The 27,561-nt window shown below is 44.0% G+C and overlaps 1 protein-coding gene across 1 annotated transcript in view; it reads left to right on the top strand.

Annotated features, from left to right (window-relative positions):
- The window catches only part of LOC137377390 (neurofilament heavy polypeptide-like), a 187,512-nt gene that overhangs the window by 26,560 nt on the left and 133,391 nt on the right, over positions 1-27,561 (top strand). Inside the window, exons 7-10 of the mRNA XM_068046968.1 lie at positions 624-677; positions 5,540-5,593; positions 23,311-23,361; positions 25,271-25,336. Coding sequence (XP_067903069.1) covers positions 624-677; positions 5,540-5,593; positions 23,311-23,361; positions 25,271-25,336 — 225 coding nt within the window. The remainder of the gene's footprint in view (positions 1-623; positions 678-5,539; positions 5,594-23,310; positions 23,362-25,270; positions 25,337-27,561) is intronic.

Here is a 27,561-nt window from a genome sequence, read left to right as displayed (position 1 = left end):
CCTGCTGCAATGTTCCAATGAACATCAAAGCAAGCTCGAGGAGCACCACCTGATCTTTCTATTAGGCACTCTACAGCCTTGCGGACTGAACATTGAGTTCAATAACGTCAGAGCAAGACTGACCTTTTTTTAATATTTTATTTTTTAACCATGTGCCTGCTTTTCATGTAGTCAGAGCTGCTCATTATTCCGTTATTAACAGTCTATTTCTGGATTAATGTTTTCTTTCACCACAAGTATTAACGCATGCTTTGCCTTTGTCCCAGGGCAGCTTTGTTATTTAATCACCCTCTGCCCTATCAACCACCTTCCCCTTTGTTCTCTTCCCCCACTCCCTCCCCTTCACTTGCTTAAAACCTAATTCTTTTCTAACCTTTGCCAATTCTGATGAAAGGTCACAGACCTGAAACGTTAACTCTGTTTCTCTCTCCACAGATGCTGCCTGACCTGCTGAGTATTTCCAGCACTTTTTAGTTTTGTGCCCTATTTCAGAGCCTGATTTAGGGAGTTTCAATGCATTTAAGATGGACGGATTCTGCACACAAAGCATTTGTAATTTGTAATAGATTCTTACAAAGGCAGATCATTTTGTTAACTGCAGTATTTTTGTAATGTCCATGCAGAAAAACCCTTTACAACGCCTGAACCAGAAGAGATTACGGAGCAGCCAATACCAGGTAAACCTCCAGCTCAATATCATTGGGTTTAATTGTATTGTCATTTCATTAAATGTAAGTAGCAGATCTGCTGTGAATAAGCACGATTGAGGTGAAGCAGGGTGAGAAGGCAAGGAGGCTAATTGGACCACAGTGAAGAGGCGGAGAATGGGGTCAGCGAGAGGAGAGACCAAGGGGGCCAGGGAAAAGGAAAATTGACAGTGTGATAGGACCTGGGGATACAGGAGGTGGATATAACTATGAGAATAGAAGGTGGAGTGTCGGTGAAGAAGAAGCTTAGTGAAGGGAGAAAGGATAGAGGGAAGCACGTGGAAATCTCTCTTTTGGGTGGTTGTGGTTGTATTGAGTTACCTCAGAGAAACAACCTGGATCAATGGCACAAAAGTAGATAGATCAGCACAGATTGTCTTTTATTCATTCGGAGGATGGGGACACTGCTGGCTAGGCCAGCATTTCTTATCCATCCCAAATTGTCCTTGAGCAAGTGGTGGTGAGCCATCTTCTTGAACCGCTGCAATCCGCTACACCCTTTGGGTGTAGGTACATCAACAGTACTATTAGGAAGGGCTTTCGAGCCAATGATAGTGAAGGGATGGCAATATAGTTCAAAGTCAGGATGGTGTGTGGCTTGGAGGGGAGCTTGCAGGTGGTGGTGTTCCCATGCATCCGCTGCCCTTGTCCTTCTAGGTGGTAGAGGTTGCGGGTTTGGAAGGTGCTGTCAAAGGACCCTTGGAGCGTTGGAGAGTGCATCTTGTATATGGTACACACTGCTGCCATTGTGCGTCGGTGTTGGAAGGAGTGGATGTTGAAGGTGGTGGATGGGGTGCCAATCGAACGGAATGCTTTGTCTTGGATGGTGTCGAGCTTTTTGAGTGTTGTTGGAGCTGCACCCATCCAGGCAAGTGGAGAGTATTCCGTCACACTCCTGACTTGTGCCTTGTAGATGGTGGACAGGCTTTGGGGAGTCAGGAGGTGAGTGACTCGCCGCAGAATTCCCAGCCTTTGACCTGCTCTTGTAGCCACGGTATTTATATGGCTACTGCAGTTCAGTTTCTGGTCAATGGTAACCCCCAGGATGTTGGTAGTAGGGATTCAGCGATGGTAATGCCATTGAACATCAAAGGGAGATGGTTAGATTCTCTTTTGTTGGAGATGGTCATTGCCTGGCACTTGTGTGACGCAAATGTTACTTGCCACTTATCAGACCAAGCCTGGATATTGTCCAGGTCTTGCTGCATCTGGATTTGGGCTTCTTCAGTATCTGAGGAGTTGTGAGTGGTGCTGAACATTGTGCAATCATCAGCGAACATTTTCACTTCTGACCTTATGATGGAGGGAAGGTCATTGATGAAGCAGCTGAAGATGTTTGGGCCTAAGACACTACCCTGAGGAACTCCTGCAGTGATGTCCAGGGACTGAGATGATTGACCTCCAACAACCACAACCATCTTCCTTTGTGCTTGGCAGGACTCCAAGCAATGGACAATTTTCCCCCTGATTCCCATTGACTCCAGTTTTCCTAGGGCTCCTTAATGCCACACTCAGTCTAATGCTGCCTTGGTGTCAAGTGCAGTCACTCTCACCTCGCCTCTGGAGTTCAGCTCTTTTGCCCATGTTTGGACCAAGACTGTTATGAGGTCAAGAGCTGAGTGGCCCGGGCAGAACCCAAACTGAGCATCAGTGAGCAGGTTATTGCTGAGCAAGTGCCACTTGATAGCACTGTCGACGACACCTTCCATCACTTTGCTGATGATCGGGAGTAGACTGATAGGGCGGTATTTGGCTGGGTTGGATTGCTCTTTGTGTACAGGGCATTCCTGGGCAATATTTCACATTGCCGGGTAGATGCCAGTGTCGTAGCTATACTGGAACAGCTTGGCTCGGGGCGCAGCTAGTTCTGGAACACAAGTTTTCCGTACTATTGTCGGAATGTTATCAGGGCTTATAGCCTTTGCAGTATCCAGTGCCTTCAGCCATTTCTTGGTATCACTTGGAGTGAATCGAATTGGCTGAAGACTGGCAGCTTTGATGCTGGGGACCTCAAGAGGAGGCCGAGATGGATCATCCACTCGGCACTTATGGCTGAAGATGGATGCTAATGCTGTAGCCTTGTCTTTTGCGCTGATGTGCTGGGCTCCCCCATCATTGAGGATGGGGATATTCGTGAAGTCTCCTCCTCCTGCCAGTTGTTTAATTGTCCACCGCCATTCATGACTGGATGTGGCAGGGCTGCAGAGCTTAGATCTGATCCATTGGTTGTGGGATCGCTTAGCTCTGTCTATCGCATGCTGCTTCCACTGTATACCAAGCAAGTCAACCTGTGTTGTAGGTTCACCAGGCTGGCACCTAATTTTTAGGTATGCCCGGTGCTGCTCTTGACGTGCCCTCCTGCACACTTCATTGAACCAGGGTTGGTCCCCCGGCTTTATGGTAATGATATAATGGGGAATATGCCAGGCTATGAGGTTACAGCTTGTCAGTTGTGCTGCTGCTGGTGGCCCTGGAAATCTATCCCACTTAGCACGGTGGTAATACCACACAACACGATGGTGGGTATCCTCAATGTGAAGATGGGACTTGGTCTCCACAAGGACTATGCGGTGATCACTCCTACCAATACTGTCATGGACAGATGCATCTGCGACAGGTAGATTGGTGAAAACGAGGTCAAGTAGGTTTTTCCCTCTTGTTGGTTCCCTCACCACATTCCGCAGACCCAGTCTCACAGCTATGTCCTTTAGGACTAGGCCAGCTCGGTCAGTAGTGGTGCTACTGAGCCACTCTTGGCGATGAACATTTAAGTGCCTCACCCAGAGTACATTTTGTGCCCTTGCCACCCTCAGTGCTTCTTCCAATTGGTGTTTAACATGGAGGAGTACTGATTCATCAACTGAGGGGGGGGGGGGGGGGTGGGGTGCGTAGGTGGTAATCAGCAGGAGGTTTCCTTGCCCATGTTTGACCTGATGCCATGAGACTTTTGGTGTCAATGTTGAGGACTCCCAGGGCAACTCTTTCCCAACTGTATACCGCTGTGCCACTACTGCTGGTGGGTCTGTCTTGCCGGTGGGACAGGGCACACCCAGGGATGGTGATGGTGGTGTCTGGGACAGTGTCTGCAAGGTATGATTCCATGAGTATGACTATGTCAGGCTGTTGCTTGACTAGTCTGTGGGACTTCTCTCCCAATTTTGGCACAAATCCCCGGATGTTAATAAGGAGGACTTTGCAGGGTCCATTGGGCTGGGTTTGCCATTGTCATTTCTGGTGCCTTGATCGATGCCTGGTGGTCTGTCGAGTTTCATTCCTCTTCTTAGACCTCATAGCGGTTTGATACAACTGAGTGGCTTGCTAGGCCATTTCAATGTGGTCAACCACATTGCTGTGGGTCTGGAGTCACATGTAGGCCAGAAAAGATAAGGACGACAGATTTCCTTCCCTAAAGGACATTAGTGAACCAGATGGGTTTTTACAACAATTGGCAATGGTTTCATGGTCTAGACTAGCTTTTTAATAGGATATTGTGAACTTGTGTTTTCTTTATAGTGAGGAATAATTTCTCGTATTCCCAGAGCCTGAATTTCAGCTTAATGAGGTGGTGATGAGGAATATGTGTGCCTATTTATTTTTTTGCTCGATGGCAATTGTTTTATTCCTTGGGTCAATTATCTAATAGGTTATCGAGAGTGGAAATTAGTGGGTCTTCTCAATCCAGACTTTGTGCTTAGGGTGGAGAGTCGTGGGAACTGTGGAATTTCTTTTAGAGATAGTAGTTACTTGGCTGGAGGAAGATAGAATTTCTCTGCCGTGAAATGCTGCCTTCTGGGTATGGAAATGGCACTTTGAAAATCAATGTCTTTTTCATTTGTTCATGGGTTATGGAAATCGTTGGCATGACTGGCATTTATTGCCCATCTCTAATTGCCTTTGAGAAGGTGGTGGTGAGCTGCCTCCATGAACCGCTGCAGTTGATGTGATGTAGTTACACTCACAATGCCGTTAGGGATGGTGTTGCTGGATTTTGACCCAATGACAATGGAAAAACAGCAATATATTTCCAACTCAGGATGGTGTGTGCCTCGGACGGGGTCTTCCTTTGCGGTTTCCTGTGCCTAGGTCGTGCTGAGTGGTCTGTCCAGTTTTATTCTTAATCGACCAAGTCAAAGCAGTTTGATGCAACTGAGTGGCTTTTTGGGCCATTTCAGAGAGCAGTTAAGAGTCAACAATTTTGCTGTGGGACTGGAGTCACATGTAGGCCAGACTGGGTAAGAATGGCAGATTTCCTTCCTAAAGGACATTGTTGAGCATCATGGTTCATTATGACAATCCAGTAGTTTCATGGTCGCCAATCGTGATAGTATCTTTTTATTAAATTAACTGAATTTAAATTCTCCAGCTGGTGTGGTGAGATTTGAACTCATATTATATCTGGATTACTCGTCCAGTAACACAACAATTATGCTACCATACACTGTTTTTGGAATTTAAAATGACTTTTCCAATATTGGAGTTAGCTGAAAGAATGGAATGCAAATCACATCATTGTCTAAAATTTAATGCCTTTATATTGGAGCCAAATCTATTGCCACAACACTGCACCATCGATGGACTTTACATCAAATGTTATGTATCAGGCACTCAACCTTGTTAATAGCAAACACAGTGCCACTTACAGGTACCACACTTACTACAGGTAAATATCAATACTTTTAATCTGAGTTTTCCTATTGTTAGACCCTGATTTAGGGAGTTTCAATGCATTTCTGTTGGAAAGATGTTACACACAAAGCATTTGTAATTTGTAATAGATTATTGCAATAGCAGATCATATTGTTAACCGCAGTATATTTGTAATGTCCATGCAGAAAAACCCTGTACAATCTCTGAAGTAGAAGTGATTGAGGAGGAGCCAATATCAGGTAAACATGGTTTGTTTTGCTAAAGAAGCGTAAGTCGCAGATCAGCTGTTACTAAGCACAATTCGGGTGAAGCAAGGTGAGAAGGCAAAGAGAATAATTGGACCAAATTGAAGAGGGGGAAGTGTTGGGGGTAGGAAATGTGAGGGCAGGAGGGTGAGGGAAAAAGATCAATAGGGAGATGGGAGTTGGGGATAGGGGAGGAACGTGTCACTAGGAGTGTGAAAGTGGAAGTGTAAATGGATGAGACAGGACATGGGAGGTTGGTAAAGGGGGAATGGGTAGTGGGAACCATGTGACAATCTTTATTAGAAGGATTGTGTTGAGTTACCTTTGCAAGTGTGAAGTCTGGGTTTCCTTTTCGTTAACAAATAATTTCTCATATTCCCAGGGCCTGAATTCCTGCTTAGTTTGTGAGATGGTGATGAGGAATATATGCCCTGAAATTATACTCTGGTCAGTTACCTGATAAATTGGGGAGGGAGGAATTAGGGGGTTTTCTCAATCCAGGGGTGAAGAGTGGTGGGAACTGTGGAAATGTTTTTAGAGCTGGGATTTACTGGTCGATGGAAGATGGAATTTCTGTGCAGGAAATGCAGCCTTCAGGATGTTAGGAGCGGTATTTTGAAAAGTGATGTTTTTACATTTGTTGATGGGTTGTACACATTGTTGCCAAGCCCACTGTTTATTGCCCATCTGTAATAGTCCTTGAGAAGCTGGTAGTGAGCAGCCTTCTTGAGCTGCTGCATCTACCTGACAATGTGGAAAATTTCCCAAGTATGTCCTGTCCACAAAAATCCAACCTGGCCAATTACTGCCCTATCAGTTTACTCTCGACCATCAGCGAAGTGATAGAAGGAGTTGCCAACAGTGCTCTCAAGCAGCACTTGCTTAGCAATAACCTGCACAGTGACGCTCAGTTTGAGTTCCGCCAGGACCACTCAGCTCCTGACCTCATTACAGCCTTGGTTCAAACATGGACAAAAGAATTGAACTCCAGAGGAGAGGTGAGGTGAGAGTGACTGCCCTTGACATCAAGGCACCATTTGACTGAGCATAGGATCAAGGAGCCCTAGCAAAACATGAGTCAATGGAAATCAGAGGGAAAACTGTCCACTGGTTAGAGTCATACCCAGCACAAAGGAAGCTGGTAGTGGTTGTTGGAGGTCAATCATCTCAATCCCAAGACATCATTGTAGGAGTTCCTCAGGGTAGTAGCCTAGGCCTAAACATCTTCAGCTGCTTCATCAATGACCTTCCCTCCATCATAAGGTCGGAAGTGGGGATGTTCACTGATGATTGCACAGCATTCAGCGACTCCTCAGATACTGAAGCCGCCCGTGTCCAGATGCAGCAAGACCTGGGAAGCTGGGAACCTGGGCAGATGGAAAGAGTGACAGTGTGAGAGCATTTTGGCGGTCGTGATCATCATTCAGTCAGTTTTAACATAATTATGGAAAAGGACAAGGATAGAACAGGAGTTAGAGTTCTCAACTGGGGCAAGGCCAATTTTACCAAACTGAGGAATGATTTAGCGAAAGTGGACTGGAAACAGCTACTTGAAGGTAAATCAGTGTCAGGACAGTGGGAGGCATTCAAAGGGGAGATTCAGGGGGTTCAGAGTAAACGTGTTCCCACAAAGGAAAAGGATGGGATGGCCAAATCTAGAGCCCCATGGATGTCAAAGAGCTTACAGGGTAAGATAAGGCAGAAAAGGGAAGCTTATGTCCAACACCGAGAATTCAATACTACAGAAAGCCGAGAAGAGTATAGAAAGTGGAGGGGTGAAATCAAAAAAGAAATGAGGAGAGCTAAGCGAGGGCAGGAAATAATACTGGCAACCACAATCAAAGTGTACCCAAAGATGTTTTATCAATACATTAGAGGTAAGAGGATAACTAAGGAAAGACCAAAAAGGTAATCTATGTGTAGAGGCAGAAGATATTGTTATTGTTCTTAATGAATACTTTGCCTCTGTCTTCACAAAAGAGGGAGACGATGCAGATATTGTAGTTAAGGAAAAGGGGTATGAAATATTGGAAGTGATAAACATAGGGAGGGGGGAAGTATTGGATTAGCATCCTTGAAAGTTGATAAATCACCAAGGCCGGATAAAATGTACCCCAGGCTGTTAAAGAAACCAGAGAGGAAATAGTGGAAGGTCTGACCATCATTTTCCAGTCCTCTTTGGATACAGGTGTGGTGCCGGGGGATTGGAGGCCTGTTAATGTTGTACCTCTGTTTAAAAAGGGAGATAAGGATAGACTGAATCAATACAGGCCAGTCAGTCTAACCACAGTAGTGGGCAAAATATTGGAATCAATTTTGAGAGACAGAATGAGCTGTCACCTAGAAGGGCACGGCTTAATCAAGGATATTCAGCATGGATTTGTTCAGGAAGATCTTGTCTGACCAACCTGATCGAATTTTTTGAAGAAGTAACAAGGAAAATTGATGAAGGTAGTGCATTGATGTTGTCTACAAGGATTTTTGCAAAGCTTTTGGCAAAGTCCCACATGGCAGACTGGTTAAAAAAAAAAGCCCATGGGATCCAGAGAAATGTAGCAAGGTGGATACAAAATTGGCACAGTGGCAAGAAACAAAGGGTAATTGTTGATGGGTGCTTTTGTAACTGGAAGGCTGCTTCCAGTGACGTTCCATAGTACCGTAAAAAAATTACGGCACAGAAGGCCATTCAGCCCATCATGTCTATGCCATCCACTGGGCTCAGTACTAGGTCCCCTGCTTTTTGTGGTATATATTAACGATTTGGATGTAAATGTAGGGGGCATGATCAAGAGGTTTGCCGACGACACAAAAATTGACCATGTGGTAGATAACGAGGAGGATAGCTATAGGCTGCAGGAAAATATTGATGGACTGGCCATGTGGGCAGAAAAGTTGCAAATGGAATTCAACCAAGAGAAGTGTGATGTGATACATTTGGGGAGTCATTGAGTTATACAGCACAGAAACAGGCCCTTCGGCCCATCGTGTCTGTGCTGGCCATCCAGCACCCAACTATTCTAATCCCATATTCCTGCACTTGGCCCATAGCCTTGTATACTGTGGCGTTTCAAGTGCTCATCTAAATACTTCTTAAATGTTGTGAGGGTTCCTGCCTCTACCACTTCAGGGTGTGCGTTCCAGATTCCAACCACCCGCTGGGTGAAAAAAATTTCCCTCAAATCCCCCTAAATCTCCTTCCCCTCACCTTAAATCTATGCCCCCTGGTTCTTGACCCCTCCGCTAATGGAAAAAGTTTCTTCCTATCTAACCTATTAATGCCCCTCATAATCTTGTAGACCTCAATCATGTCCCCCCTCAGCCTTCTCTGCTCCAAGGAAAACAACCCTAGCCTTTTCAGTTTCTCTTCATATCTGAAATGCTCCAGCTCAGGCAACATCCTGGTGAATCTCCTCTGCACCCTCTCCAGTGCAATCACATCTTTCCTATAATGTGGTGACCAGAACTGTACACAGTACTCCAGCTGTGGCCTAACTAGCGTTTTATACAGCTCCATCATAACCTCCTTGCTGTTATATTCTATGCCTCGGCTAATAAAGGCAAGTATCCCATATGCCTTCCTAACCACCTTATCTACCTGTGCTGCTGCCTTCAGTGATCTGTGGGCAAGTAAACCAAGGTCCCTCTGACCTTTTGTACTTCCTAGGGTCCTACCATCCATTGTATATTCCCTTGCCTTGTTCGTCCTCCCAAAATGCATTACCTCACACTTTTCAGGATTAAATTCCATTTGCCACTGCTCCGTCCATCTTACCAGCTCATCTATATCTCTCTGTAATCTAAGGAGTTCCTCCTCACTATTTACAACACCACCAATTTTCGTGTCATCTGCGAACTTACTGATCATACCTCCTATATTCATGTCTAAATCATTAATGTACACTACAAACAACAAGGGTCCCAGCACCGATCTCTGTGGAACACCGCTGGTCACAGGCTTCCAATTGCAAAAACAGCCCTCGACCATTACCCTCTGCCTCCTGTCACTAAGCCAATTTTGGATCCAGTTTTCCAAATTTCCCAGGATCCCATGGGCTCTTACCTTCTTAACCAAGCTTCAATGCAGGACCTTATCAAAAGCCCTACTGAAATCCGTGTATACGACATCTACTGTTTTACCCTCATCGACATATCTAGTCACCTCCTCGAAAAATTCTATCAAGTTAGTTAGACACGATCTCCCCAGGGAGGTCAAACAAGGCAAAGGAATGCACGATTAATGGGAGAAAACAGAGAGGTATAGAGGAAGTGAGAAACCTTGGAGTGAACGTCCACAGATCCCTGAAGGTAACAGGACAGGTCGATAAGGTGGATATGGAATCCTTTCCTTTATCAGCCGAGGTGTAGAATGCAAGAGCAGGGCGGTTATGCCGGAACTGTATAAATCCGGGTTTTCCAACCTTTTCGTGTGGTGGGCCACATTACAACTTTTGTCTTACATAGGGGGCCGGTAAGATAATTTTGGAAAGATAAAGGCATTAAAATTTATCTTACTATTCATCAAAACAACAACAAATGTATATTTTTGTGAAGCAGCTTTAAATGAGACGACTAATTTATTGACTTACTTTCTCTTCACTATGTTGCACGCTGAATTCGTGAGAAGCCTGGCATTTTTTTGCTTGCACAAGTTGTCAATGTTTGCACACACACTTGTAGTGATACACAGTATTCAGATAGATATTATTCTATCAAGGGTGATCTTGATCACTGCATCTCCCTCTCTGTCTGCCCCTCTCTCTCTCTCTGTCCCTCTCTCTCTGCCCTCTCTCTCTGTCTCCCTTTTTCTCTTTTTCTCTCTGTGTCCCTATTTCTCTCTCTCTCTCTCTCTGTTCCCCCCCCTCCCTTTTTCTCTCTCACTGATTGTTGCAGAGAGCAGGAATGCTCAGCAGATAGTTGAGCAGTATTTTTTAAATCTCAAGTGACTTTCACAGCTAACAGCTGCTGACATCCGGAACGGCTGCTTCCCAACTTCACGCAGGTTCTGCATTTTCCGGCAGGCTTTTAAAAAATCCTGAATCTGTCCGAAGTTGGGAAACCGCTGATCCCGATATCAGCAGCTGTCAGCTATGAAACTGACGTGAGATGTTTTTAAAAAGACCCTCTGCAAGAGGGAAAATTTCTCATCTCCAGTCACAGAGCCCTGGCGAGGATGAGGAACAGCCCCGGGTACAGTTTATGCCCGCGGCCAGATGGAAACCTTTGGCGGGCTGGATCCTGGCCTGTGGACCATATGTTGGAGAACCCTGGTATAAATCATTGGTCGGGCTACAACTTGAATAATATGTGCTGTTCTGGACACCTCATTGCAGAAAGGATGAAATTGTAGTCGAGAGGGTACAGAAGAGATTTACGAGGACTTTGCCAGGACTGGAAAAATGCAGCTATGAGGAAAGATTGAATAGGCTGGAATTGTTCTCCTTGGAACTGGGAAAACTGAGAGGAGATTTTATTGAAATGTACAAAATTGTGAGAAGCCTGGATAGAGTGGATGCGAAGGGCCTATTTACCTTAGCAGAGAGGTCAGTGACTAGGGGGCATAAATGAAAGTGATTGGTAGAAAGACTAGAGGGGAGATGAGGAAAAGATTTTTCACCCAGAGGGTGGTGGGGGTCTGGAACTCACTGCCTGAAAGGGCAGTAGAGGCAGAGACCCTCAACTCATTGAAAAGGTGTCTGGATATGTACCTCAAGTGCTGTAATCTGCAGGGCTATGGACCAAATGCTGGAAGGTGGAATTAGGCTGGGTGCCTCTTTTTTTGGATGGCGCAGACATGATGGGCCAAGTGGCCTCTTTTTGTGCCTTAAACGTTCTACGATTTTTATGGACAACACTCAGGCTTGGGAAGCGAAGTGGCAAGTAACATTCGTGCCACACAAGTGCCAGGCAATGACCATCTCAAGGAAGAGAGAATCCAATCATCTCCCCTTGACATTCAATGGCATTAAGATGACTGAATCAACATCCTGGCGGTCACCATTGACCAGAAACTGAGCTGGATTGGACCAGCCACATAAATGCTGTGCTGGAAGAGCAGGTCAGAGGCTACAAATTCTGCAGCGAGTAACTCACCGACTGTTTCCCCAATGCCTGTCCACCATCTACGAGGCACAAGTCAGGAGTGTGATGGAATACACGCCACTTGCCTGGTTGGGTGGAACGCCAACAACATTCAAGGAGCTCGACACCATCCAGGACAAAGCAGCCTTTTTGATTGGCACCCCACCCACCACCTTCAACATTCACTCCTTTCACACTGACGCACAGTGGCAGCAGTGTGTACCATCTATAAGATGCACTGCAGCAAGTCACCAAGGCTCCCTTAACAGCACCTTCCAAACCTGCGACCTCTCTCACCGAGAAGCAGATGCATGGGAACATCACCACCTTCAGGTTCGTGTCCAAGCCGCACATCATACTGTCGTTCCTTCACTGTCACTGGGTCAAATCCTGGAACTCCCTCCCTAACAGCACTGTTGGTGTACCTACCCCACATGGGCTGCCGCAGTTCAAAAAGGCAGCTCACCACCACCTTCTGAAGGGCAATTAGGGATGGGCAATAAATGCTGGCCTGGCCAGCGATGCCCACATACCACAAACAAATAAAAAAAAAACTGAATTTAAATTCCCCAACTGCCATTGTGGGATTTGAACTCATGTCTCTGAATCATTACTCCAGGCCTCTGGATCACTATTCTAGTAACATAGGCCGGAATTTTTCGCTGGGCGGGAGGACCCGTCCACCAGCCGCAAAGTCAGTGGCGAGCCCGCCTCTGCATGACCTGGGGAGCCAGACCGGCATTTACGCTCCATAGGCCCTTAATTGGTCTTGGGTGGGACTTTCACTTCCTTCCCACCTAATAGAGCTGCCAGCCAATCTACGCCCAGCCACCGCAAGGAAGATGAAGGACGGCCCCAGTTTTTAGGTCCTCGCCGGGAACAATGGGCTGGGCCCCAGCGAGGCAAGGGGGTTCGGTTAGGGGGGATGGGGGTGAATGTTGTACATTGGAAGTTGTTGGGGCTTTGGTGGCGGCCCTCCATTGGGCACAGGGTGCACGATCAGGAGGGCCCCCCACCAGCCCACAAGAAGGCCACCTGGTTTCACCACACAGGCGTTTTGAGGTCTCAGCTGCCCGCCAGCCAATGGTAAAATACCTGTGGCGGCAGGCGGAGTCCCTTAAGTGCCAGTTAATTGGCCTCTTAAGGGCCTAGATTGGCCTGGTGCAGGCAGGCCATTCCTCACCCCCACCCCATGTAAACTTGCAATGGGGGTGGGAGGGAGTCAGAAACAGCACCCCCCGCTTCCCACTCAATTTTATGCTCTCCCCAACCCCTCCCCCACTCCCCCAACCGCCACAAGCCTGCTTGTTTGGGGGGAGTAAAAATACGGCGCTAATCATTATGTTACTGTACTCTATTTCGGGAACACAACATAAGAAATAGGAGCAGGAGTAGGCCATTCAGTCCCTCGTGCCTGCTCCACCATTTAAAATTATCATGGATGATCTGATTGTAGCCATAATTCCAATTTCCTGCCTGCCCCCTATAACCCTTGACTCCCTTATAAATTAAAAATCTGTCTAACTCAGCCCTTAATATATTCGAAGACTCAGCCTCCACTGCTCTCTGGGGAAGAGTATTCCAAAGAATAAGACATTCGGAGAGAAGAAATTCCTCCTCATCTCCATCTTAAAATGGCCACTGCTTATTTTGAAACTGTGCCCCCTAGTTCTAGATTCCCCCACGAGGGGAAACATCCTCTCAGCATCCACCCTTTCAAGCCCCCTCAGAAACTTGTAAGTTTCAAAACGATCACCTCTCATTCTTCTAAGCTCCAATGAGAATAGGTTCAACCTGCTCAGCCTTTCCTCATAAGACACCCCCTTCTTCCCAGTAATCTGCCTCATGAACCTTTTCTGAACTGTCTGCAGTCCAAGGATATCCCTCCTTAAGCAGGGAGACCAAACCTTTACACAGTACTCTGGGTGTGGTCACAGCAGTGCCCTATACAGTGTAGGAAGGCATCCCTACTTTTATACTCCATTCCCCCTTGCAATACATGCAACCGTTCCATTTGTCTTCCTAATTATTTGCTGTACCTGCTGCTAACTGTTTTCTGATTCATGTACAAGTGCAGCTTTCTGCAGTCTCTCTCTATCTAAATAATATTCTGCTTTTCTATTCTTCCTGCCAAAGTGGACAACCTCATATTTTCCCACATTATATGGCATCTGCCAAATTTTTGCCCATTCATTTAACCTATCTATATCTCTTTGCAGACACTTTGTGTCCTCCTCACAACTTGCTTTTCTTCCTATCTTTGTATCGTCCATGAATTTGACTGCAATACACTCGGTCCCTTCATCCAAGTCATTAATGTAGATCGTAAATAGTTGAGGTCCCAGCACTGATCCTTTTGGTACTCCACTAGTTTCAGTTTGCCAACCTGAAAATGACTCATTTATCCTGACCCTCTGTTTCCTGTTAGTTAGCCAATCCTCTATCCATGCTAATATATCACCCCCAAGGCCATGAGCTCCTATCTTGTGTAGTAACCTTTTATGTGGCACCTTATCGAATGCCTTTTGGAAATCCAAATACACTACATGTACTGGTTCCACTTTATCCGCCCTGTTTGTTGCTTCCTGAAAGAACTCGAATAAATTTGTCAAACATAATTTCCCTTTCAGAAAACCATGTTGACTCTGCCTGATTGTATTATGATTTTTTAGATGCCCTGCTACTATAGAGCCATAGAAAAACTAAGGCACAGAAGGAGACCATTCAGCGCATTGTGTCTATGCCAGCTGAAAAAAAACTAGCTGCCCAATCTAATCCCACCTTCCAGCACCTGGTCCAAAGCCTTGCAGGTTACAGCACTTCAGGTGCATGTCCAGGTACCTTTTAAAAGAATTGAGGGTTTCTGCCTCCACCACCATTCCTGGCAGTGAATTCCAGACACTCACCACCCTCTGGGTGAAAAAGTTTTTCCTCATGTTCCCTCTAAAACTTCTACCAGTCACCTTAAATCTGTGTCTGGTAATTGACCTCTCCACTAGGGAAACAGGTCCTTCCTGTCTACTCTATCTAGGCCCCTCATAATTTTGTACACCTCAATGAAGTCACCCCTCACCTCCTCTGTTCTAAGCAAAACAACCCTAGCCGATCCAATCTTCCCTCATAGCTGCAACCTTCGAGCCCTGACAACATTCTTGTAAATCTCCTCTGTACTCTCTCCAGAGCAATTATGTCCTTCCTGTAATGTGGTGACCAGAACTGTACGCAATACTCCAGCTGTGGCCTAAACAGCGTTTTATACAGTTCCAGCATCACATCCCTGCTTTTGTATTCTATACCTCGGCCAATAAAGGAAAGTATTCCATATGCCTTCTTCACCACTCTACCTACCTGTCCTGCCACCTTCAGGAACCTGTGGACAAGCACTCCAAGGTCTCTCACTTCTACCATCTACTTCTACCCATCTCAATATCCTCCTGTTTATTGTGTATTCCCTCGCTTTATTTGCCCTCCCCAAAATGCATTACCTCACATTTCTCTGGATTGAATTCCATTTGCCACTTTTCCGCCCACTCAACCAAACCATTGATATCTTTCAGGAGCTTACAACTATCCTCTTCACTAACTACTACACGGCCAATTTTTGTGTCATCAGCAAACTTCCCAATCATGCCTCCCACATTTAAGCCCAAATCATTAATGTATACCACAAACAGCAAGGGACCCAACACTGAGCTCTGTGAAACGCCACTGGAAACAGATTTTCATTCGCAAAAACATCCGTCGACTATTACCCTTTGTTTCCTGTCACTGAGCCAATTCTGGATCCAACCTGCCACATTCCCCTGTATCCCATGGGCTTTCATTTTACTGACCAGTCTGCCATGTGGGACCTTGTCAAATGCCTTACTAAAATCCATGTAGACCACATCCACTGCACTGCCCTCATCAATCCTCCTTGTTACTTCCTCAAAAAACTCAATTAAGTTAATAAAACGTGACCTTCCCTTAATAAATCCATGTTGACTGTCCCTGATTAATCCATGCCTTTTTACTACATTCCTAATAATGGATTGTAGCATTTTCCCAGTGACAGATATTATACTAACTGGCCTCTCCGGCCTATAGTTTCCTGTTTTCTGTCACCACCCCTTACCCTCCCACCACCCCACTTTCTTGAAGAGTTGTTAGATTTGCAGTTTTCCAATCTGCTGGGACCTTTGTGATTTCCACTGTTCATCTCCCAGCTGATTGCAATCGTTTTTTGTTAAAAAGTGGTGTGTTAACGTCTGAGTGTATTTACGGTCAAATAAACAGACAAATGACAGATTTTCTCGGATGTTAAACCACGGATAACTATTTTTATCCTATTCCGGAAATGGTCGCAACCTCACCCCCACACAAATTCATCCACACACACACATACACACACACATACACACACAAGTCTAGATAGATAGAAAGGAAAGGATAGGATACAGTTTAAAGCCCAAAGTGAGGTAAGTGTTTGTGGTTTATAGTAAACCTGATGAATCTTCTCAGGAGGAAAGTAGTTTAAAAGGTGCAGGCCTGGATGTTTGTAGTCTTCAACTTGTTGTGGTGTTGTGGAATTCTGGTGATTACAACCCTGCACAAAGCTGGTGGTGTGGATTTTGTGACACTTACAGATGGAGAGTCTCAAAGTCACTTTGTGATGTCTCTGCTGTAGTGGCTGTTCCAGTTATTGTTCAGCAGGATTCTTCTTGCTTGGCCGGATCACTTGCACAGGCTCTAGTTGGACTGGCCTTTTGTGGTTTTGGCTTGATCTCCCTCTGGGATATCTTTTTAAGATAAAAATCCATCATATTAGAGTTTCCGCTAGGTGACACATGGTCCTCTCCCCTGGTGTGACCACACCAGGAAACCATATGGAAACCATGGCTATCTATTGATGTCTGAATGGGGACCGTTCTGCTATAATCTTGCTACTCCACCCTTATGCATTTTGGTTTGGGGCTTGAGGCAGTCTGTCTCTAGATCCCTTTGTTAGTTCAATCCTATTGGTCGGAGTCATCAGTATGCAATAGTTATCTTTTCAATTTCAAAGGGGTTCTCTGCAGAGCTAATTCAGACAAGGTGAACGAATTCTATCTTTTCAGACAGGTTTGTTGGTTTCCAGTACAGAAGGGGTCAGGTGACCGCTTTAGCATGTTGGCTCTGGTACAAGTGTCCATGTTCTTGTAGTTTTGTTTAACAGTTAACTTTTTAAATTCACAATTCTTCCATTTCATTGTTTATTTCATCACTGCTCCTTCTGAGCATAATACAATATTCAAGTTACCTGAAAGAATGGATCGAAAAAGTACATTAACTAGAACTCACTGTCTTTACATTGGAGTTGAATACCAAATCTGTTGCCAGTACCATTGTTGGGCTATGAATCTCGCATTACATATCAGACACTTAACTCTGCAAATTCCAAGCACAGTGCCACCTACATCTACAACAGGTACTGCAGGTAAACATGGATAATTTTAAAATAAGTTGTCCCACTGACAGATCCTGACTTCACCGAATCATAGAAATGGTTAGAGCACAAAAAGAGGCCATTCAGCCTGTCGTGGCCATGCCAGCTCTCTGCAACAGCAACTCAGCTAGCCTCAGTACTCCAGCTCTCCCCTGTAGCCCTGTAACTTTTTTCTATTCAGATAATTATCCAATCTCTTTCTGAAAGGCATGGTTGAATTTGCTTCCACCACACTCTCAAGCAGTGCATTCCAGATCCTAACTACTCACTATGTAAAAAAAGTTTTTCCTTTGGTTCTTTTGCCATTTCCTTAATTAAGTGTCCTTTGGCTTCTGGCCCTTTGGCAAATTGGGACAATTTCTCCCAATCTGTTTTGTCCAGATACTCATGATGTTCAGCATGTCTATCAAATCGCCTCTCAGTCTTCTATTCCCCAAGGAGAATAGTCCCAGCTTAAGTCCACTTGATGTCTATCACTATCCTCCTCACAGTTCACAATACTTACAGGTTTTGTGTCATTCACAAATTTTGAAATTGTGCCCTGTATACCCAAGTCGAGCTCATTAATATAGATCAAGAAACGTAGTGGTCCTACTACTGACTGCTGGAGAACCCCACTATATACTCTACTTCAGTCTGAGAAACAACCTTTCACCGCTATTCTCTGCTTCCTGTCACTCAGCCAACTTTGTATCAATGCCACCACTGCCCCTTTCATTCCATGGGCTTTAACTTTACTGACAAGCCTGTTATGTGGCGCTTTGTCAAATGTCTTTTGAAGTCCATGTACACAACATCAACTGCATGACCCTCCTCAACTGTCTTTGTTATCTCATAAAAAAAACTCAATCAAGTTAGTTAAACATGATTTTCCCTTAACAAATTCATGCTGGCTTTCCTTAATTAATCTGCATTTGTCCAAGTGACTGTTAATTTTGTCCTGGATTATCATTTCAAAAAGTTTTTCCACTGTCAAGGATAAACTGACTGACCTGTAGTTGTTAGCCTTATCCTTACACTCTTATTTTTTTGAACATTTGCAATTCTTCAGTCCTCTGTCACCATCCCTGTATCTAGATTATGGCCAGTGCCTCCGCAATTTCCACACGTACTTCCCTCGGTATCCTTGGATGCATCTGATCCAGTCCTGGTGGCATCAATTTTAAATACAGCCAGCCTTTCTAATACATCCTCTTTGTCAAATTTTTAGCCCATCCAGTATCTCAACTACCTCCTCTTTCACTATGACTTTGGCAGCATCTTCTTCCTTGGTAAAGACAGATGCAAAGTACTCATTTAGTACCTCAGCCATGCCCTCTACCTCCATGTGGAAATCCCCTTTTTGGTCCTTAATCAGCCCCATTTTTACTTTCACTACCCGTTTACTATTGATGTGTCTGCAGAAGACTTTTGGATTCCCTTTTATGTTGGCTGTCAGTCTCTCCTCAACTCTCTTTTTGCTGCTCTTAAGTTTCACTTCCCCTCTGAATTTTCTATATTCAGCCTGGTTCTCACTTGTATTATCAACCTGGCATCTGTCACAGACACCCTTTTTCTGCTTCATCTTACTCTCTATCTCTTTCATCTTCCAGGGTGCTCTGGCATTGTTTGTCCTACTTATCCCCCCTCATGGGAATGTACTTCAACTGCGCCTGAACCATGAAAAATTCCAAGAGGCGGACCCACCATCCATGGTTAACTAAAAAAGTTAACGATAGTATCAAACTTAAGGAAAAAACATATAATTATTCAAAGATGGGTGGCAGGTCAGAAGATTAAATAGAATATGGGCAGCATAGTGGCGCAGTGGTTAGCACCGCAGCCTCACAGCTCCAGCGACCCAGGTTCAGTTCTGGGTCCTGTCTGTGCGAAGTTTGCAAGTTCTGCCTGTGATTGTGTAGGTTTCCTCCGGGTGCTCCAGTTTCCTCCCGTAGCCAAAGACTTGTGGGTTGACAGGTAAATTGCCCCTAGTGTCGGTAGGTGGTAGGAGAATTAAGGGAAGGTGGGGATGTGAGAGGGAAATGGGATTAATGTAGGGTTAGTCTCAATGGGTGGTTGATGGTTGGTACAGACTTGGTGGGCCAAAGGGCCTGTTTCAGTGCTCTATGACTCTATAATATGAAAAAAAGCTAAATGATTAATAAGGAGGGAAAAATAAGAGTATGAGAGAAAGCTAGGTAGAAATATTAAAACAGGTGGTAAGAAGAAGGAACATAGAAGCAGGATTAGGCCATTCAGCCCATCGGGCCTGCTCTGCCATTCAATACGATCATGGCTGATCATCCACTTCAAAGCCCTATCCCCATATCTGTTTATGTTATTGGTATTTAGAAATCTGTCAATCTCTGCTTCAAACATACTCAATGACGGAGCTTCCACAGCCCTCTGGGGTAGAGAATTCCAAAGATTCACAACCCTCTGAGGAAAGAAATTTCTCCTCATCTCTGTCCTAAGTGGCTTCCCCCTTATTTTAAAATGGTGTCCCCTGGTTCTAGACTCCCCAACCAGAGAAAAGCATCTTACCTGCATCTGCCCTGTCTATCCCTTTTTGGTATTTTGTAGGTTTCAATGAAATCACCTCTCATTCGTTTTATATATATATATATATATATATATTGTTTTGTGTTTAGAGATACAGCACTGAAACAGGCCCTTTGGCCCACCGAGTCTGTGCTGCCCAACAATCACTCATTTATACAAATCCTGCATTAATCCCATATTCCCTACCACATCCTCACCATTCTCCTACCACCTACCTGCACTAGGGGCAATTTACAATGGCCAATTTACCTATCAACCTGCAAGTCTTTGGCTGTGGGAGGAAACTGGAGCACCCGGCGGAAACCCACGCAGTCACAGGGAGAACTTGCAAACTCCACACAGGCAGTACCCAGAACTGAACGCGGGTCGCTGGAGCTGTGAGGCTGCGGTGTTAACCACTGTGCCGCCCGAATATATATATATATATATATATATGTATAAAAAATATATAAATATAGATAGTTACAAAAGGAATGAGTTAACAAAGTGAGAGTTGATCCTATACAAAGTGAGTGTGGTGAGTTAATAATGGAAAATAAGGAGATGGCAGATGAATTGAACATGTATTTTGCATCGGTCTTCACTATAGAGGATACAAGTAACATCCTAGAAATAGCTGTAATTCAGGAAATGGAAGGGAGGGAGGAACTCCAGAAAATTACAGTCACAGGGAAGTGGTGCTGAGCAAATTGTTGGAGCTGTGGGCTGACAGATCCCCGGGTCCTGATGGACTTCATCCTAGGGTCTTAAAAGAAGTGGCTAGTGAGATAGTTGATGCATTGTTTTAATTTTCCAAAATGCCCTAGATTCAGGGAAGGTTCCATTAGATTAGAAAATAGTAAATGTAACTCTTTTATTCAAAAAGGGAAGGAGACAGAGATCAGGAAACTGCAGGCCAGTTAGCTTAACATCTGTCATAGGGAAAATGTTAAAAGCTATTAAAGACGTTATAGCAAGGCACTTAGAAAAATTCAAGGTAATCAGGCAGAGTCAACTTGATTTTGTGAAAAGGAAATCATGTTTAACCAATTTATTGGAGTTTTTTGAAGAAGTAACATGCTATGGATGAAGGAGAACTGGTGGATGTACTGTACGTAGATTTGCAGAAGGCATTTGATAAGGTGCCACATCAAAGGTTACTGTGGAAAATACAAGCTCATGATGTAGGGGGTAACATATTGGCATTGTTACAACCAGGTGAGGTAGGGGTCTCGGGGTTCCCTCTCAGCCATTGCCTGGTCTAACCGTAACAGGGTTTAATTTTAAAAACACTGTGTTTTTAGCTCCCCCTCAGTGAATCTTTGTTCACTGATTTCCAATTGTAAGGCAAAGAAATTAGACAGGTTTGCTTAGATTTAAATAAGAAAGGTGGAAGTTTATTAATCTTAAACTCTAATTCGGTTAACGACTACGAATACGCGATGCGACCACGCTAGCATGCCTACACGATAAACACATACGCAGATAGAGACAGAAAAAGTAGAAAGAATAAAGGGGAAAAGTTTGAGGTAATATCTGGTAATTATTTACGGTCCTTTGAGTTCAGTGTGGAGTCTTTGGTTGCCAGTAAATCTTGCTGTTTGTTGGGGTCCAGTGCGGGCTTTAACTTGTTTCAATGTAGGAGTCTTTTCTCTCTTGAGGTTTAAGTGACTTCAGTGGGTCTGGAGGTTTGTGAGAAAGGGAGAGAGAGCCAACCATGAGAGAAGCTCTCATGTTCCAGGCTCAGTTACAGTCTGCAGTCTGAACTCAAACTGTCTTGTGTCAAGTTCAAAAAGCCTGGACCAGCCGGTTAGTCATGTGACCAGCTGGCTTAATCACTCCTGCATTTGTGGATTCCAAAGCCCTCAATGGGACAGTGGGGGTGGGGGGTGGGGTGCTGTCTCCTACCCTGCTGACAAGATGTGGATCACCATTGCCCAGCCCAATCTCTGTTAATTGAATCAGTGAGCAATTCTTTTGTCACTCCAATCACTGTCTCTTAGTATCCAAATTCCGTGCAGCCAAATGTCTGCTGATCTCTTTAAACAAGTCATCTCTTCACTCCAGCAACAGTTTAAAATTAATGTTCATATGATGAAATTACTATGCCTCATTTTTGGCAGGTGGGGGTCTTCATGACAGCATGGATAGAAGGAAAAAGAGAATAGGCATAAATGGGTCATTTTCTGGTTGGCAAGATGTAATGAATGAGTGGTGTGCCGTAGGGATCAGTGCTGGGGCCTCAACTTTTTACGATTTATTTAAATGACTTGGATGAAGGGACCGAAGGTATTGTTGCTAAATTTACTGATGACACAAAGATAGGTAGGAAAGTAAATTGTGAAGAGGACATAAGGAGGCTACAAAGGGATATAGATAGGTTGAGTGAGTGGGCAAAGATCTGGCAAATGGAGTATAATGTGGGAAAATGTGAAATTGCCCATTTTGGCAGGAAGAATAAAAAAGAAGCGTATTATCTAAATGGTGAGAGATTGCAGAGCTCTGAGATGCAGAGGGATCTGAGTGTCCTAGTGCATGAATCGCAAAAGGTTAGTTTGTAGGTGCAGCACATAATTAGGAAAGCTAATAGAATGTTATCATTTATTGTGAGTGGAATTGAATACAAAAGTAGGGGGTTATGCTACAGTTATACAGGGCATTGGTGAGACCACATCTGGAGTACTGTGTACAGTACTGGTCTCCTTATTTAAGGAAGGATGTAAATGCGTTGGAAGTAGTTCAGAGAAGGTTTACTCGACTAATATCCGGAAATTGCGGGTCGTCTAATGAGGAAAGGTTGGACAGGCTAGGCTTGTATCTGCTGTAGTTTAGAAGAGCTACAGGCGACTTAATTGAAACACATAAGATCCTGAGGGGTCTTGAGAGGGTGGATGTGGAAAGGATGTTTCCTCTTGTGGGAGAATCTACAATTAGCGGTCACTATTTAAAAATAAAGGGTTCTCCACTTAAGACAGAGACGAGGAGAATTTTTTTCTCTTAAAGATTTGTGAGGCTTTGGAACTCTCTTCTTCAAAAGGTGGTAGAATCAATATTTTTAAGGCAGACATAGATAGATTCTTGATAAGCAAAGGGGTGAAAAGTAATTGGGGGTAGACGGGAATGTGGAGTTGAGGTTACTACCAAATCGGTCATTGTCTTGTTGAATGGTGGAGCAGGCTTGAGTGGCCTACTGCTGCTCCTAATTCATATGTTCGTATGTCCTTTTCAAAGGCAGCCCATTATTTTGTTACAGTTTTGCCTGCCTATCTTTGATTCCAATTTATTTGAACAAAATCCGTTGTCACCCCTCTGAAATTGGCCCTCCTACAATGAATTATTTTTATTCTTCATTGCTCCTTGTCCTTTTCCATATCTAAATGAAGCCTTATGATACAATGATCAGTGCCCCCAAAAGGTTCCCCGACTGACATTTGGTCCACCTTATTCCCCAGAATGTGTTGGACTGGAAGCATGCTGATCTAGAAAATTCTCCTGAACGCACTTCAGAAAGAAGTGTGGACTTAGAGCACTTAGATGAGTTTCAATGCAATTTGAGATGAAAAGTTGCTATTCTAATTTGTAATTTAGAATATATTTTTACAACAGTAGATGATTTTGTTAACTGAGGTATTTTGTAATGTCCATGCAGAACGTTTTGCAATAGAATTGATTGAGGAGAAGCCAACAGCTACAACACAAGGTACACAACCAGCTCAACGTCGTTCTGTTTGCTGTGACTGAGCACAATTCAGGTGAAGCAGGGTGAAAAAGCAACTCGAATAATTGGAATCAAGTAAAGGGGCGGAAAGAGTAAAGTGGCAGGGAATGGGAGGGCAGGGAGGGGGAACTTGAGGAAGGGTTATGGAAGTTGTGACTGGTGGAATAGGGATGGTTGTTGAAGGGGGAATGGAAGGGCATCGGGGTGGTACAGGGAAGAACACAGCAAACTCTCTTTTTGGGGGGTTGTCTTGAGTTTGCTTTCTGTCTTTCAACCCAGGGTTTTCATTTCAGTGAGGAATTGTTTCTTGTATTTCCAGGGTTGGACTTCCCGCTAAGTGGGAGGACATGGTGATCGGAATCTGTACCCTACTCCACAGCCCTGAATTTCTGTTCAGTGTTTTATTCCTAGTGGTCAAATATCGTATTGGCAGGGAGTGGTGGTGGAAGGTGTGGCGGGAAATAGGGGTGGGTTGGCCTGTCAGTCCTAATTTTGTGCTATGTTATGACCGCTCAGGACAAAGCCCCCAGTCAAAATATATGATTCTGATTGTGATGGGAGCAATGCACTGTCAATTCAGTCCCGCTGCTCCACAGGTCGCATCATATTTCTTTAAGCTTTCCACATCAAAGAAAGCAGCAGCCGAAATGAAACAATCTAGTAACCCCCGAATGAAGTGAACCAAACCAGATATCTTTAGATATCAACAAATTAACTATTTATTTTTTAAAAACTAAAATCTTAAACACTACTCAGATAAACCAATATCTAAAGACCTTATAATTCATTTAAAGAATCTAACTCCCGCATTTGCATATATATATATACTCAAATTAACAGTATTTTAGTGTTTAATTAGCTGCCCGAAAAAATAGAAATAACAATAAAGTCTTTGCAGATTACGCTTCCTGATGAATGGTCGTCTGATACAACACAGTCAAAGTCCACTTGCAGTCTTCCAAGGTCCGGTAAATCCTACGATAGAAATTCGGCAGTTCAATTCAGCAGTGAAGTGTTAAACTCTCCTGTCTTTCAGCAATGAACACAGCAGATCAATAATTGGTTATTTTCTTCAAGGAATTAATTTGCCTTGAAGTTTTTAGAACTTTGAGAGAGAAGCTACACAAATTGTCTTAGACAGCTCTCCTTTCTCCCTTCAGTACATGCTGGCACAGTGTGTCTGTCTAACTCGGAACAAAACCAGTTAGTCAGTTTTCAGAATCAAAATGGATACATTGCATGTCCTGTTCTCCCTCTCTGTATGGTTGTAGCTAAGCAACCAGAATGCACTTTTGCTTATAGTCCCTGGAGCTGGCTGCATTAAAGAGGTACTGATCTTTTTCAGCCTTAAAAGCGCACCACAACATTTTCCGAGGAGGTGGTGAGAAATATGGTGGGATTGTTTTTGGGATGAGATTTACTGGGCTGAGTAAGATTGAATTTCTGTCCATGCCAGAAATTACAGCTTTCAGAATATCAGGGAAGGAATTTATGAAGTTGATGTCTGAGTTCCTGTTTTGGTCAGTAAAAATGACATTGTTTTTGTCCAAGATTGGAGAAACCTGAAAGAATGGATTGAAAAAGCACTTTGTTATCTAAAATTTACACTGAAGCTGAATGCCACATTTCACTGGCACAACAAGATTTCACTTTACACTAACTATTATGTATCAGGCACTTAACCCTGTAAATGCCAGATCAATGCAATCAACAGATACAACATACACCGCACTTATAATAAGCATTTTCCCATTGACAGAGCCTGACTTGGGGAGTATCAATACAATTTGAGATGTAAAGTTGCCAACTGCAAAAAATTTGCAATTTATAATAGGTTATTTCAACAAAAGATGAATTTGTTCACTGAGGTATTTTTGTTTTGTCCATGCAGCAATGAACTTTGTAAAATCGAAAAAAAAACCTGTTAAGAAGAAGCCAACACGTAAATCAACACCAGGTAAACATCCAGCTCAACATCGTTGGGTTTGCTAATTGAGGAGAAGGTACAGATCTGCTGTGACTGAGCACAATTTAGGTGAAGCAGAGTGAGAAAGCAAATGGGGATAACACACCCAAGTAAAGAGAGGGAAGGGTGAGGGGAGAGGGAATGGAAGAGCAGGAGTGAAGAGCGAAAAGGGGGAAAAGAAAAATGAAGATGGACAGGGAGTGAGGATTTGAGGTATGGAAGGTGTGACAAGGAGCATGGGAGGATGGAGGGTAGGTGGAAAAGGGGGAACAGGAAAGATGGGGGAAAGGTGAATGGCAAGAACATTGGAGGGTGTGGAAAATCTCTTGGGGGTGGGGATTGTGTTGAGTTACCTTTCCCTTCCTGAAGCTTGCCTGTTCTTTTCAGTGAGGAATAATTTCTCATACTAGCAGGGCTCAGCCTCCTGCTTAATGGGGAGGTGAGGGTGAGGAACATGTGCCTTACTGTGCAGCCTGGAATTTCTCCATGATGGGGGATTGTTATACTCTAGTGGTCAATTATCTGATTTCGGGGGGTAGGTGGGGGGCGATGGTGCAGCTGGTGTTTTTCATTCCAGATTTTGATTTAGGATGGAGTGTGATGGGAATTGTGGAATATTTTTAGGGATAGGATTTACTGGGCTGGAGGAAGATGGTGTTTCTCTGCTGCGAAATGCTGCCTTCGGGGTATCAGGAACAGTAATTTGAAAATTGATGTTGTTTTTCATTTGTTTAAGGTGTATTGGCAATGCTGGGAAAGTCAGCATTTATTGCTGATCTAATTTCCTTTGAGTGAGTAGGTGGTGGTGAGCTGTCTCCTTGAATCTCTCTAGTCCATGTGGTGTTGTTACACCCACAGTGCTGTTAGGGAGGGTGTTCCAGGATTTTGACCCAATGACAATGAAGGAGCAGCAACTCAGGATGGTGTGTACCTTGGAGGGGAAGTGTCTCTTTTGTTCACGGTGCCTAGTTCGATGCTGGGTGGTCTGTCCACTTTGATTCTATTAAACTTATTCATAGCAGTTTGATGCAACTGAATAGCTTGTTGGGCCATTTCAGAGGGCAGTTAAGAATCAACAATTTTGCTATGGAAGTCACATGTAGGCCAGACTGGGTAAGAATGGCAGATTTCCTTCCTAAAGCACATTGTTGAGCAACATGGTTCATTATGACAATCCAGTTGTTTCATGGTCACCAATAGTGATATTAGCTTTTTATTAAATTAACTGAATTTAAATTCTCCAGCTGGTGTGGTGAGATTTGAACTCATATTATATCTGGATTCCGTGTACAGTAACACAACAATTATGCTACCATACACTGTTTTTGGAATTTAAAATGACTTTTCCAATATTGGAGTTAGCTGAAAGAATGGAATGCAAATCACATCATTATCTAAAATTTAATGCCTTTATATTGGAGCCAAATCTATTGCCACAACACTGCACCATCGATGGACTTTACATCAAATGTTATGTATCAGGCACTCAACCTTGTTAATAGCAAACACAGTGTCACCTACAGGTACCACACTTACTACAGGTAAATATCAATACTTTTCATAAGAGTTTTCCCATTGTCACCGAGTCTGATTGAGAGTGTTTGAGTGGATTTAAGATGGAAAGATGCTACAGCCAAAGCATTTGTAATTTGCAATAGGTTATTACTGCGGTAGATCATATTGTTAACCGCAGTATATTTGTAATGTCCATGCAGAAAAATCTTTACAACCTATAATGTAGAAGTGATTGAGGAGAAGTTAATACTAGGTAAACCTCCAGCTCAATATCATTGGCTTTGGTAATTAAACATAAGTCGCAGATCTGCTGTGACTGAGCTTGATTGAGGTGAAGCAGGGTTTTTTTATTAATTCGTTGGATGTGGGTGTCGCTGGCTAGGCCAACAATTATTGCCTATTTCAAATTGCCCTTAAGAAGGTGGTGGTGAGCTGTCTTCTTGAACCGCTGCAGTCCTTGGGGTGTAGGTACACCCACAGTGCTATTAGGGAGTTCCAGGATTTTGACCCAGCGACAGTGAAGTTACAGCGATGTAGTTCCAGATCAGGATGGTGTGTGACTTGGAGGAGAACTTGGAGGTGGTGTTCCCACACATCTGTTGCCCTTGTCCATCTAGGTGGTAGAGGTCATGGGTTTGGAAGGTGCTTTCGAAGGAGCCTTGGTAAGTTGCTGCAGTGCATCTTGTAGATGGTACACACTG

Source organism: Heterodontus francisci, chromosome 15 (assembly GCF_036365525.1).
Source record: "Heterodontus francisci isolate sHetFra1 chromosome 15, sHetFra1.hap1, whole genome shotgun sequence".
NCBI classification, from domain to species: domain Eukaryota; kingdom Metazoa; phylum Chordata; class Chondrichthyes; order Heterodontiformes; family Heterodontidae; genus Heterodontus; species Heterodontus francisci.
This window is presented reverse-complemented; position numbering and strand designations above follow the sequence as displayed.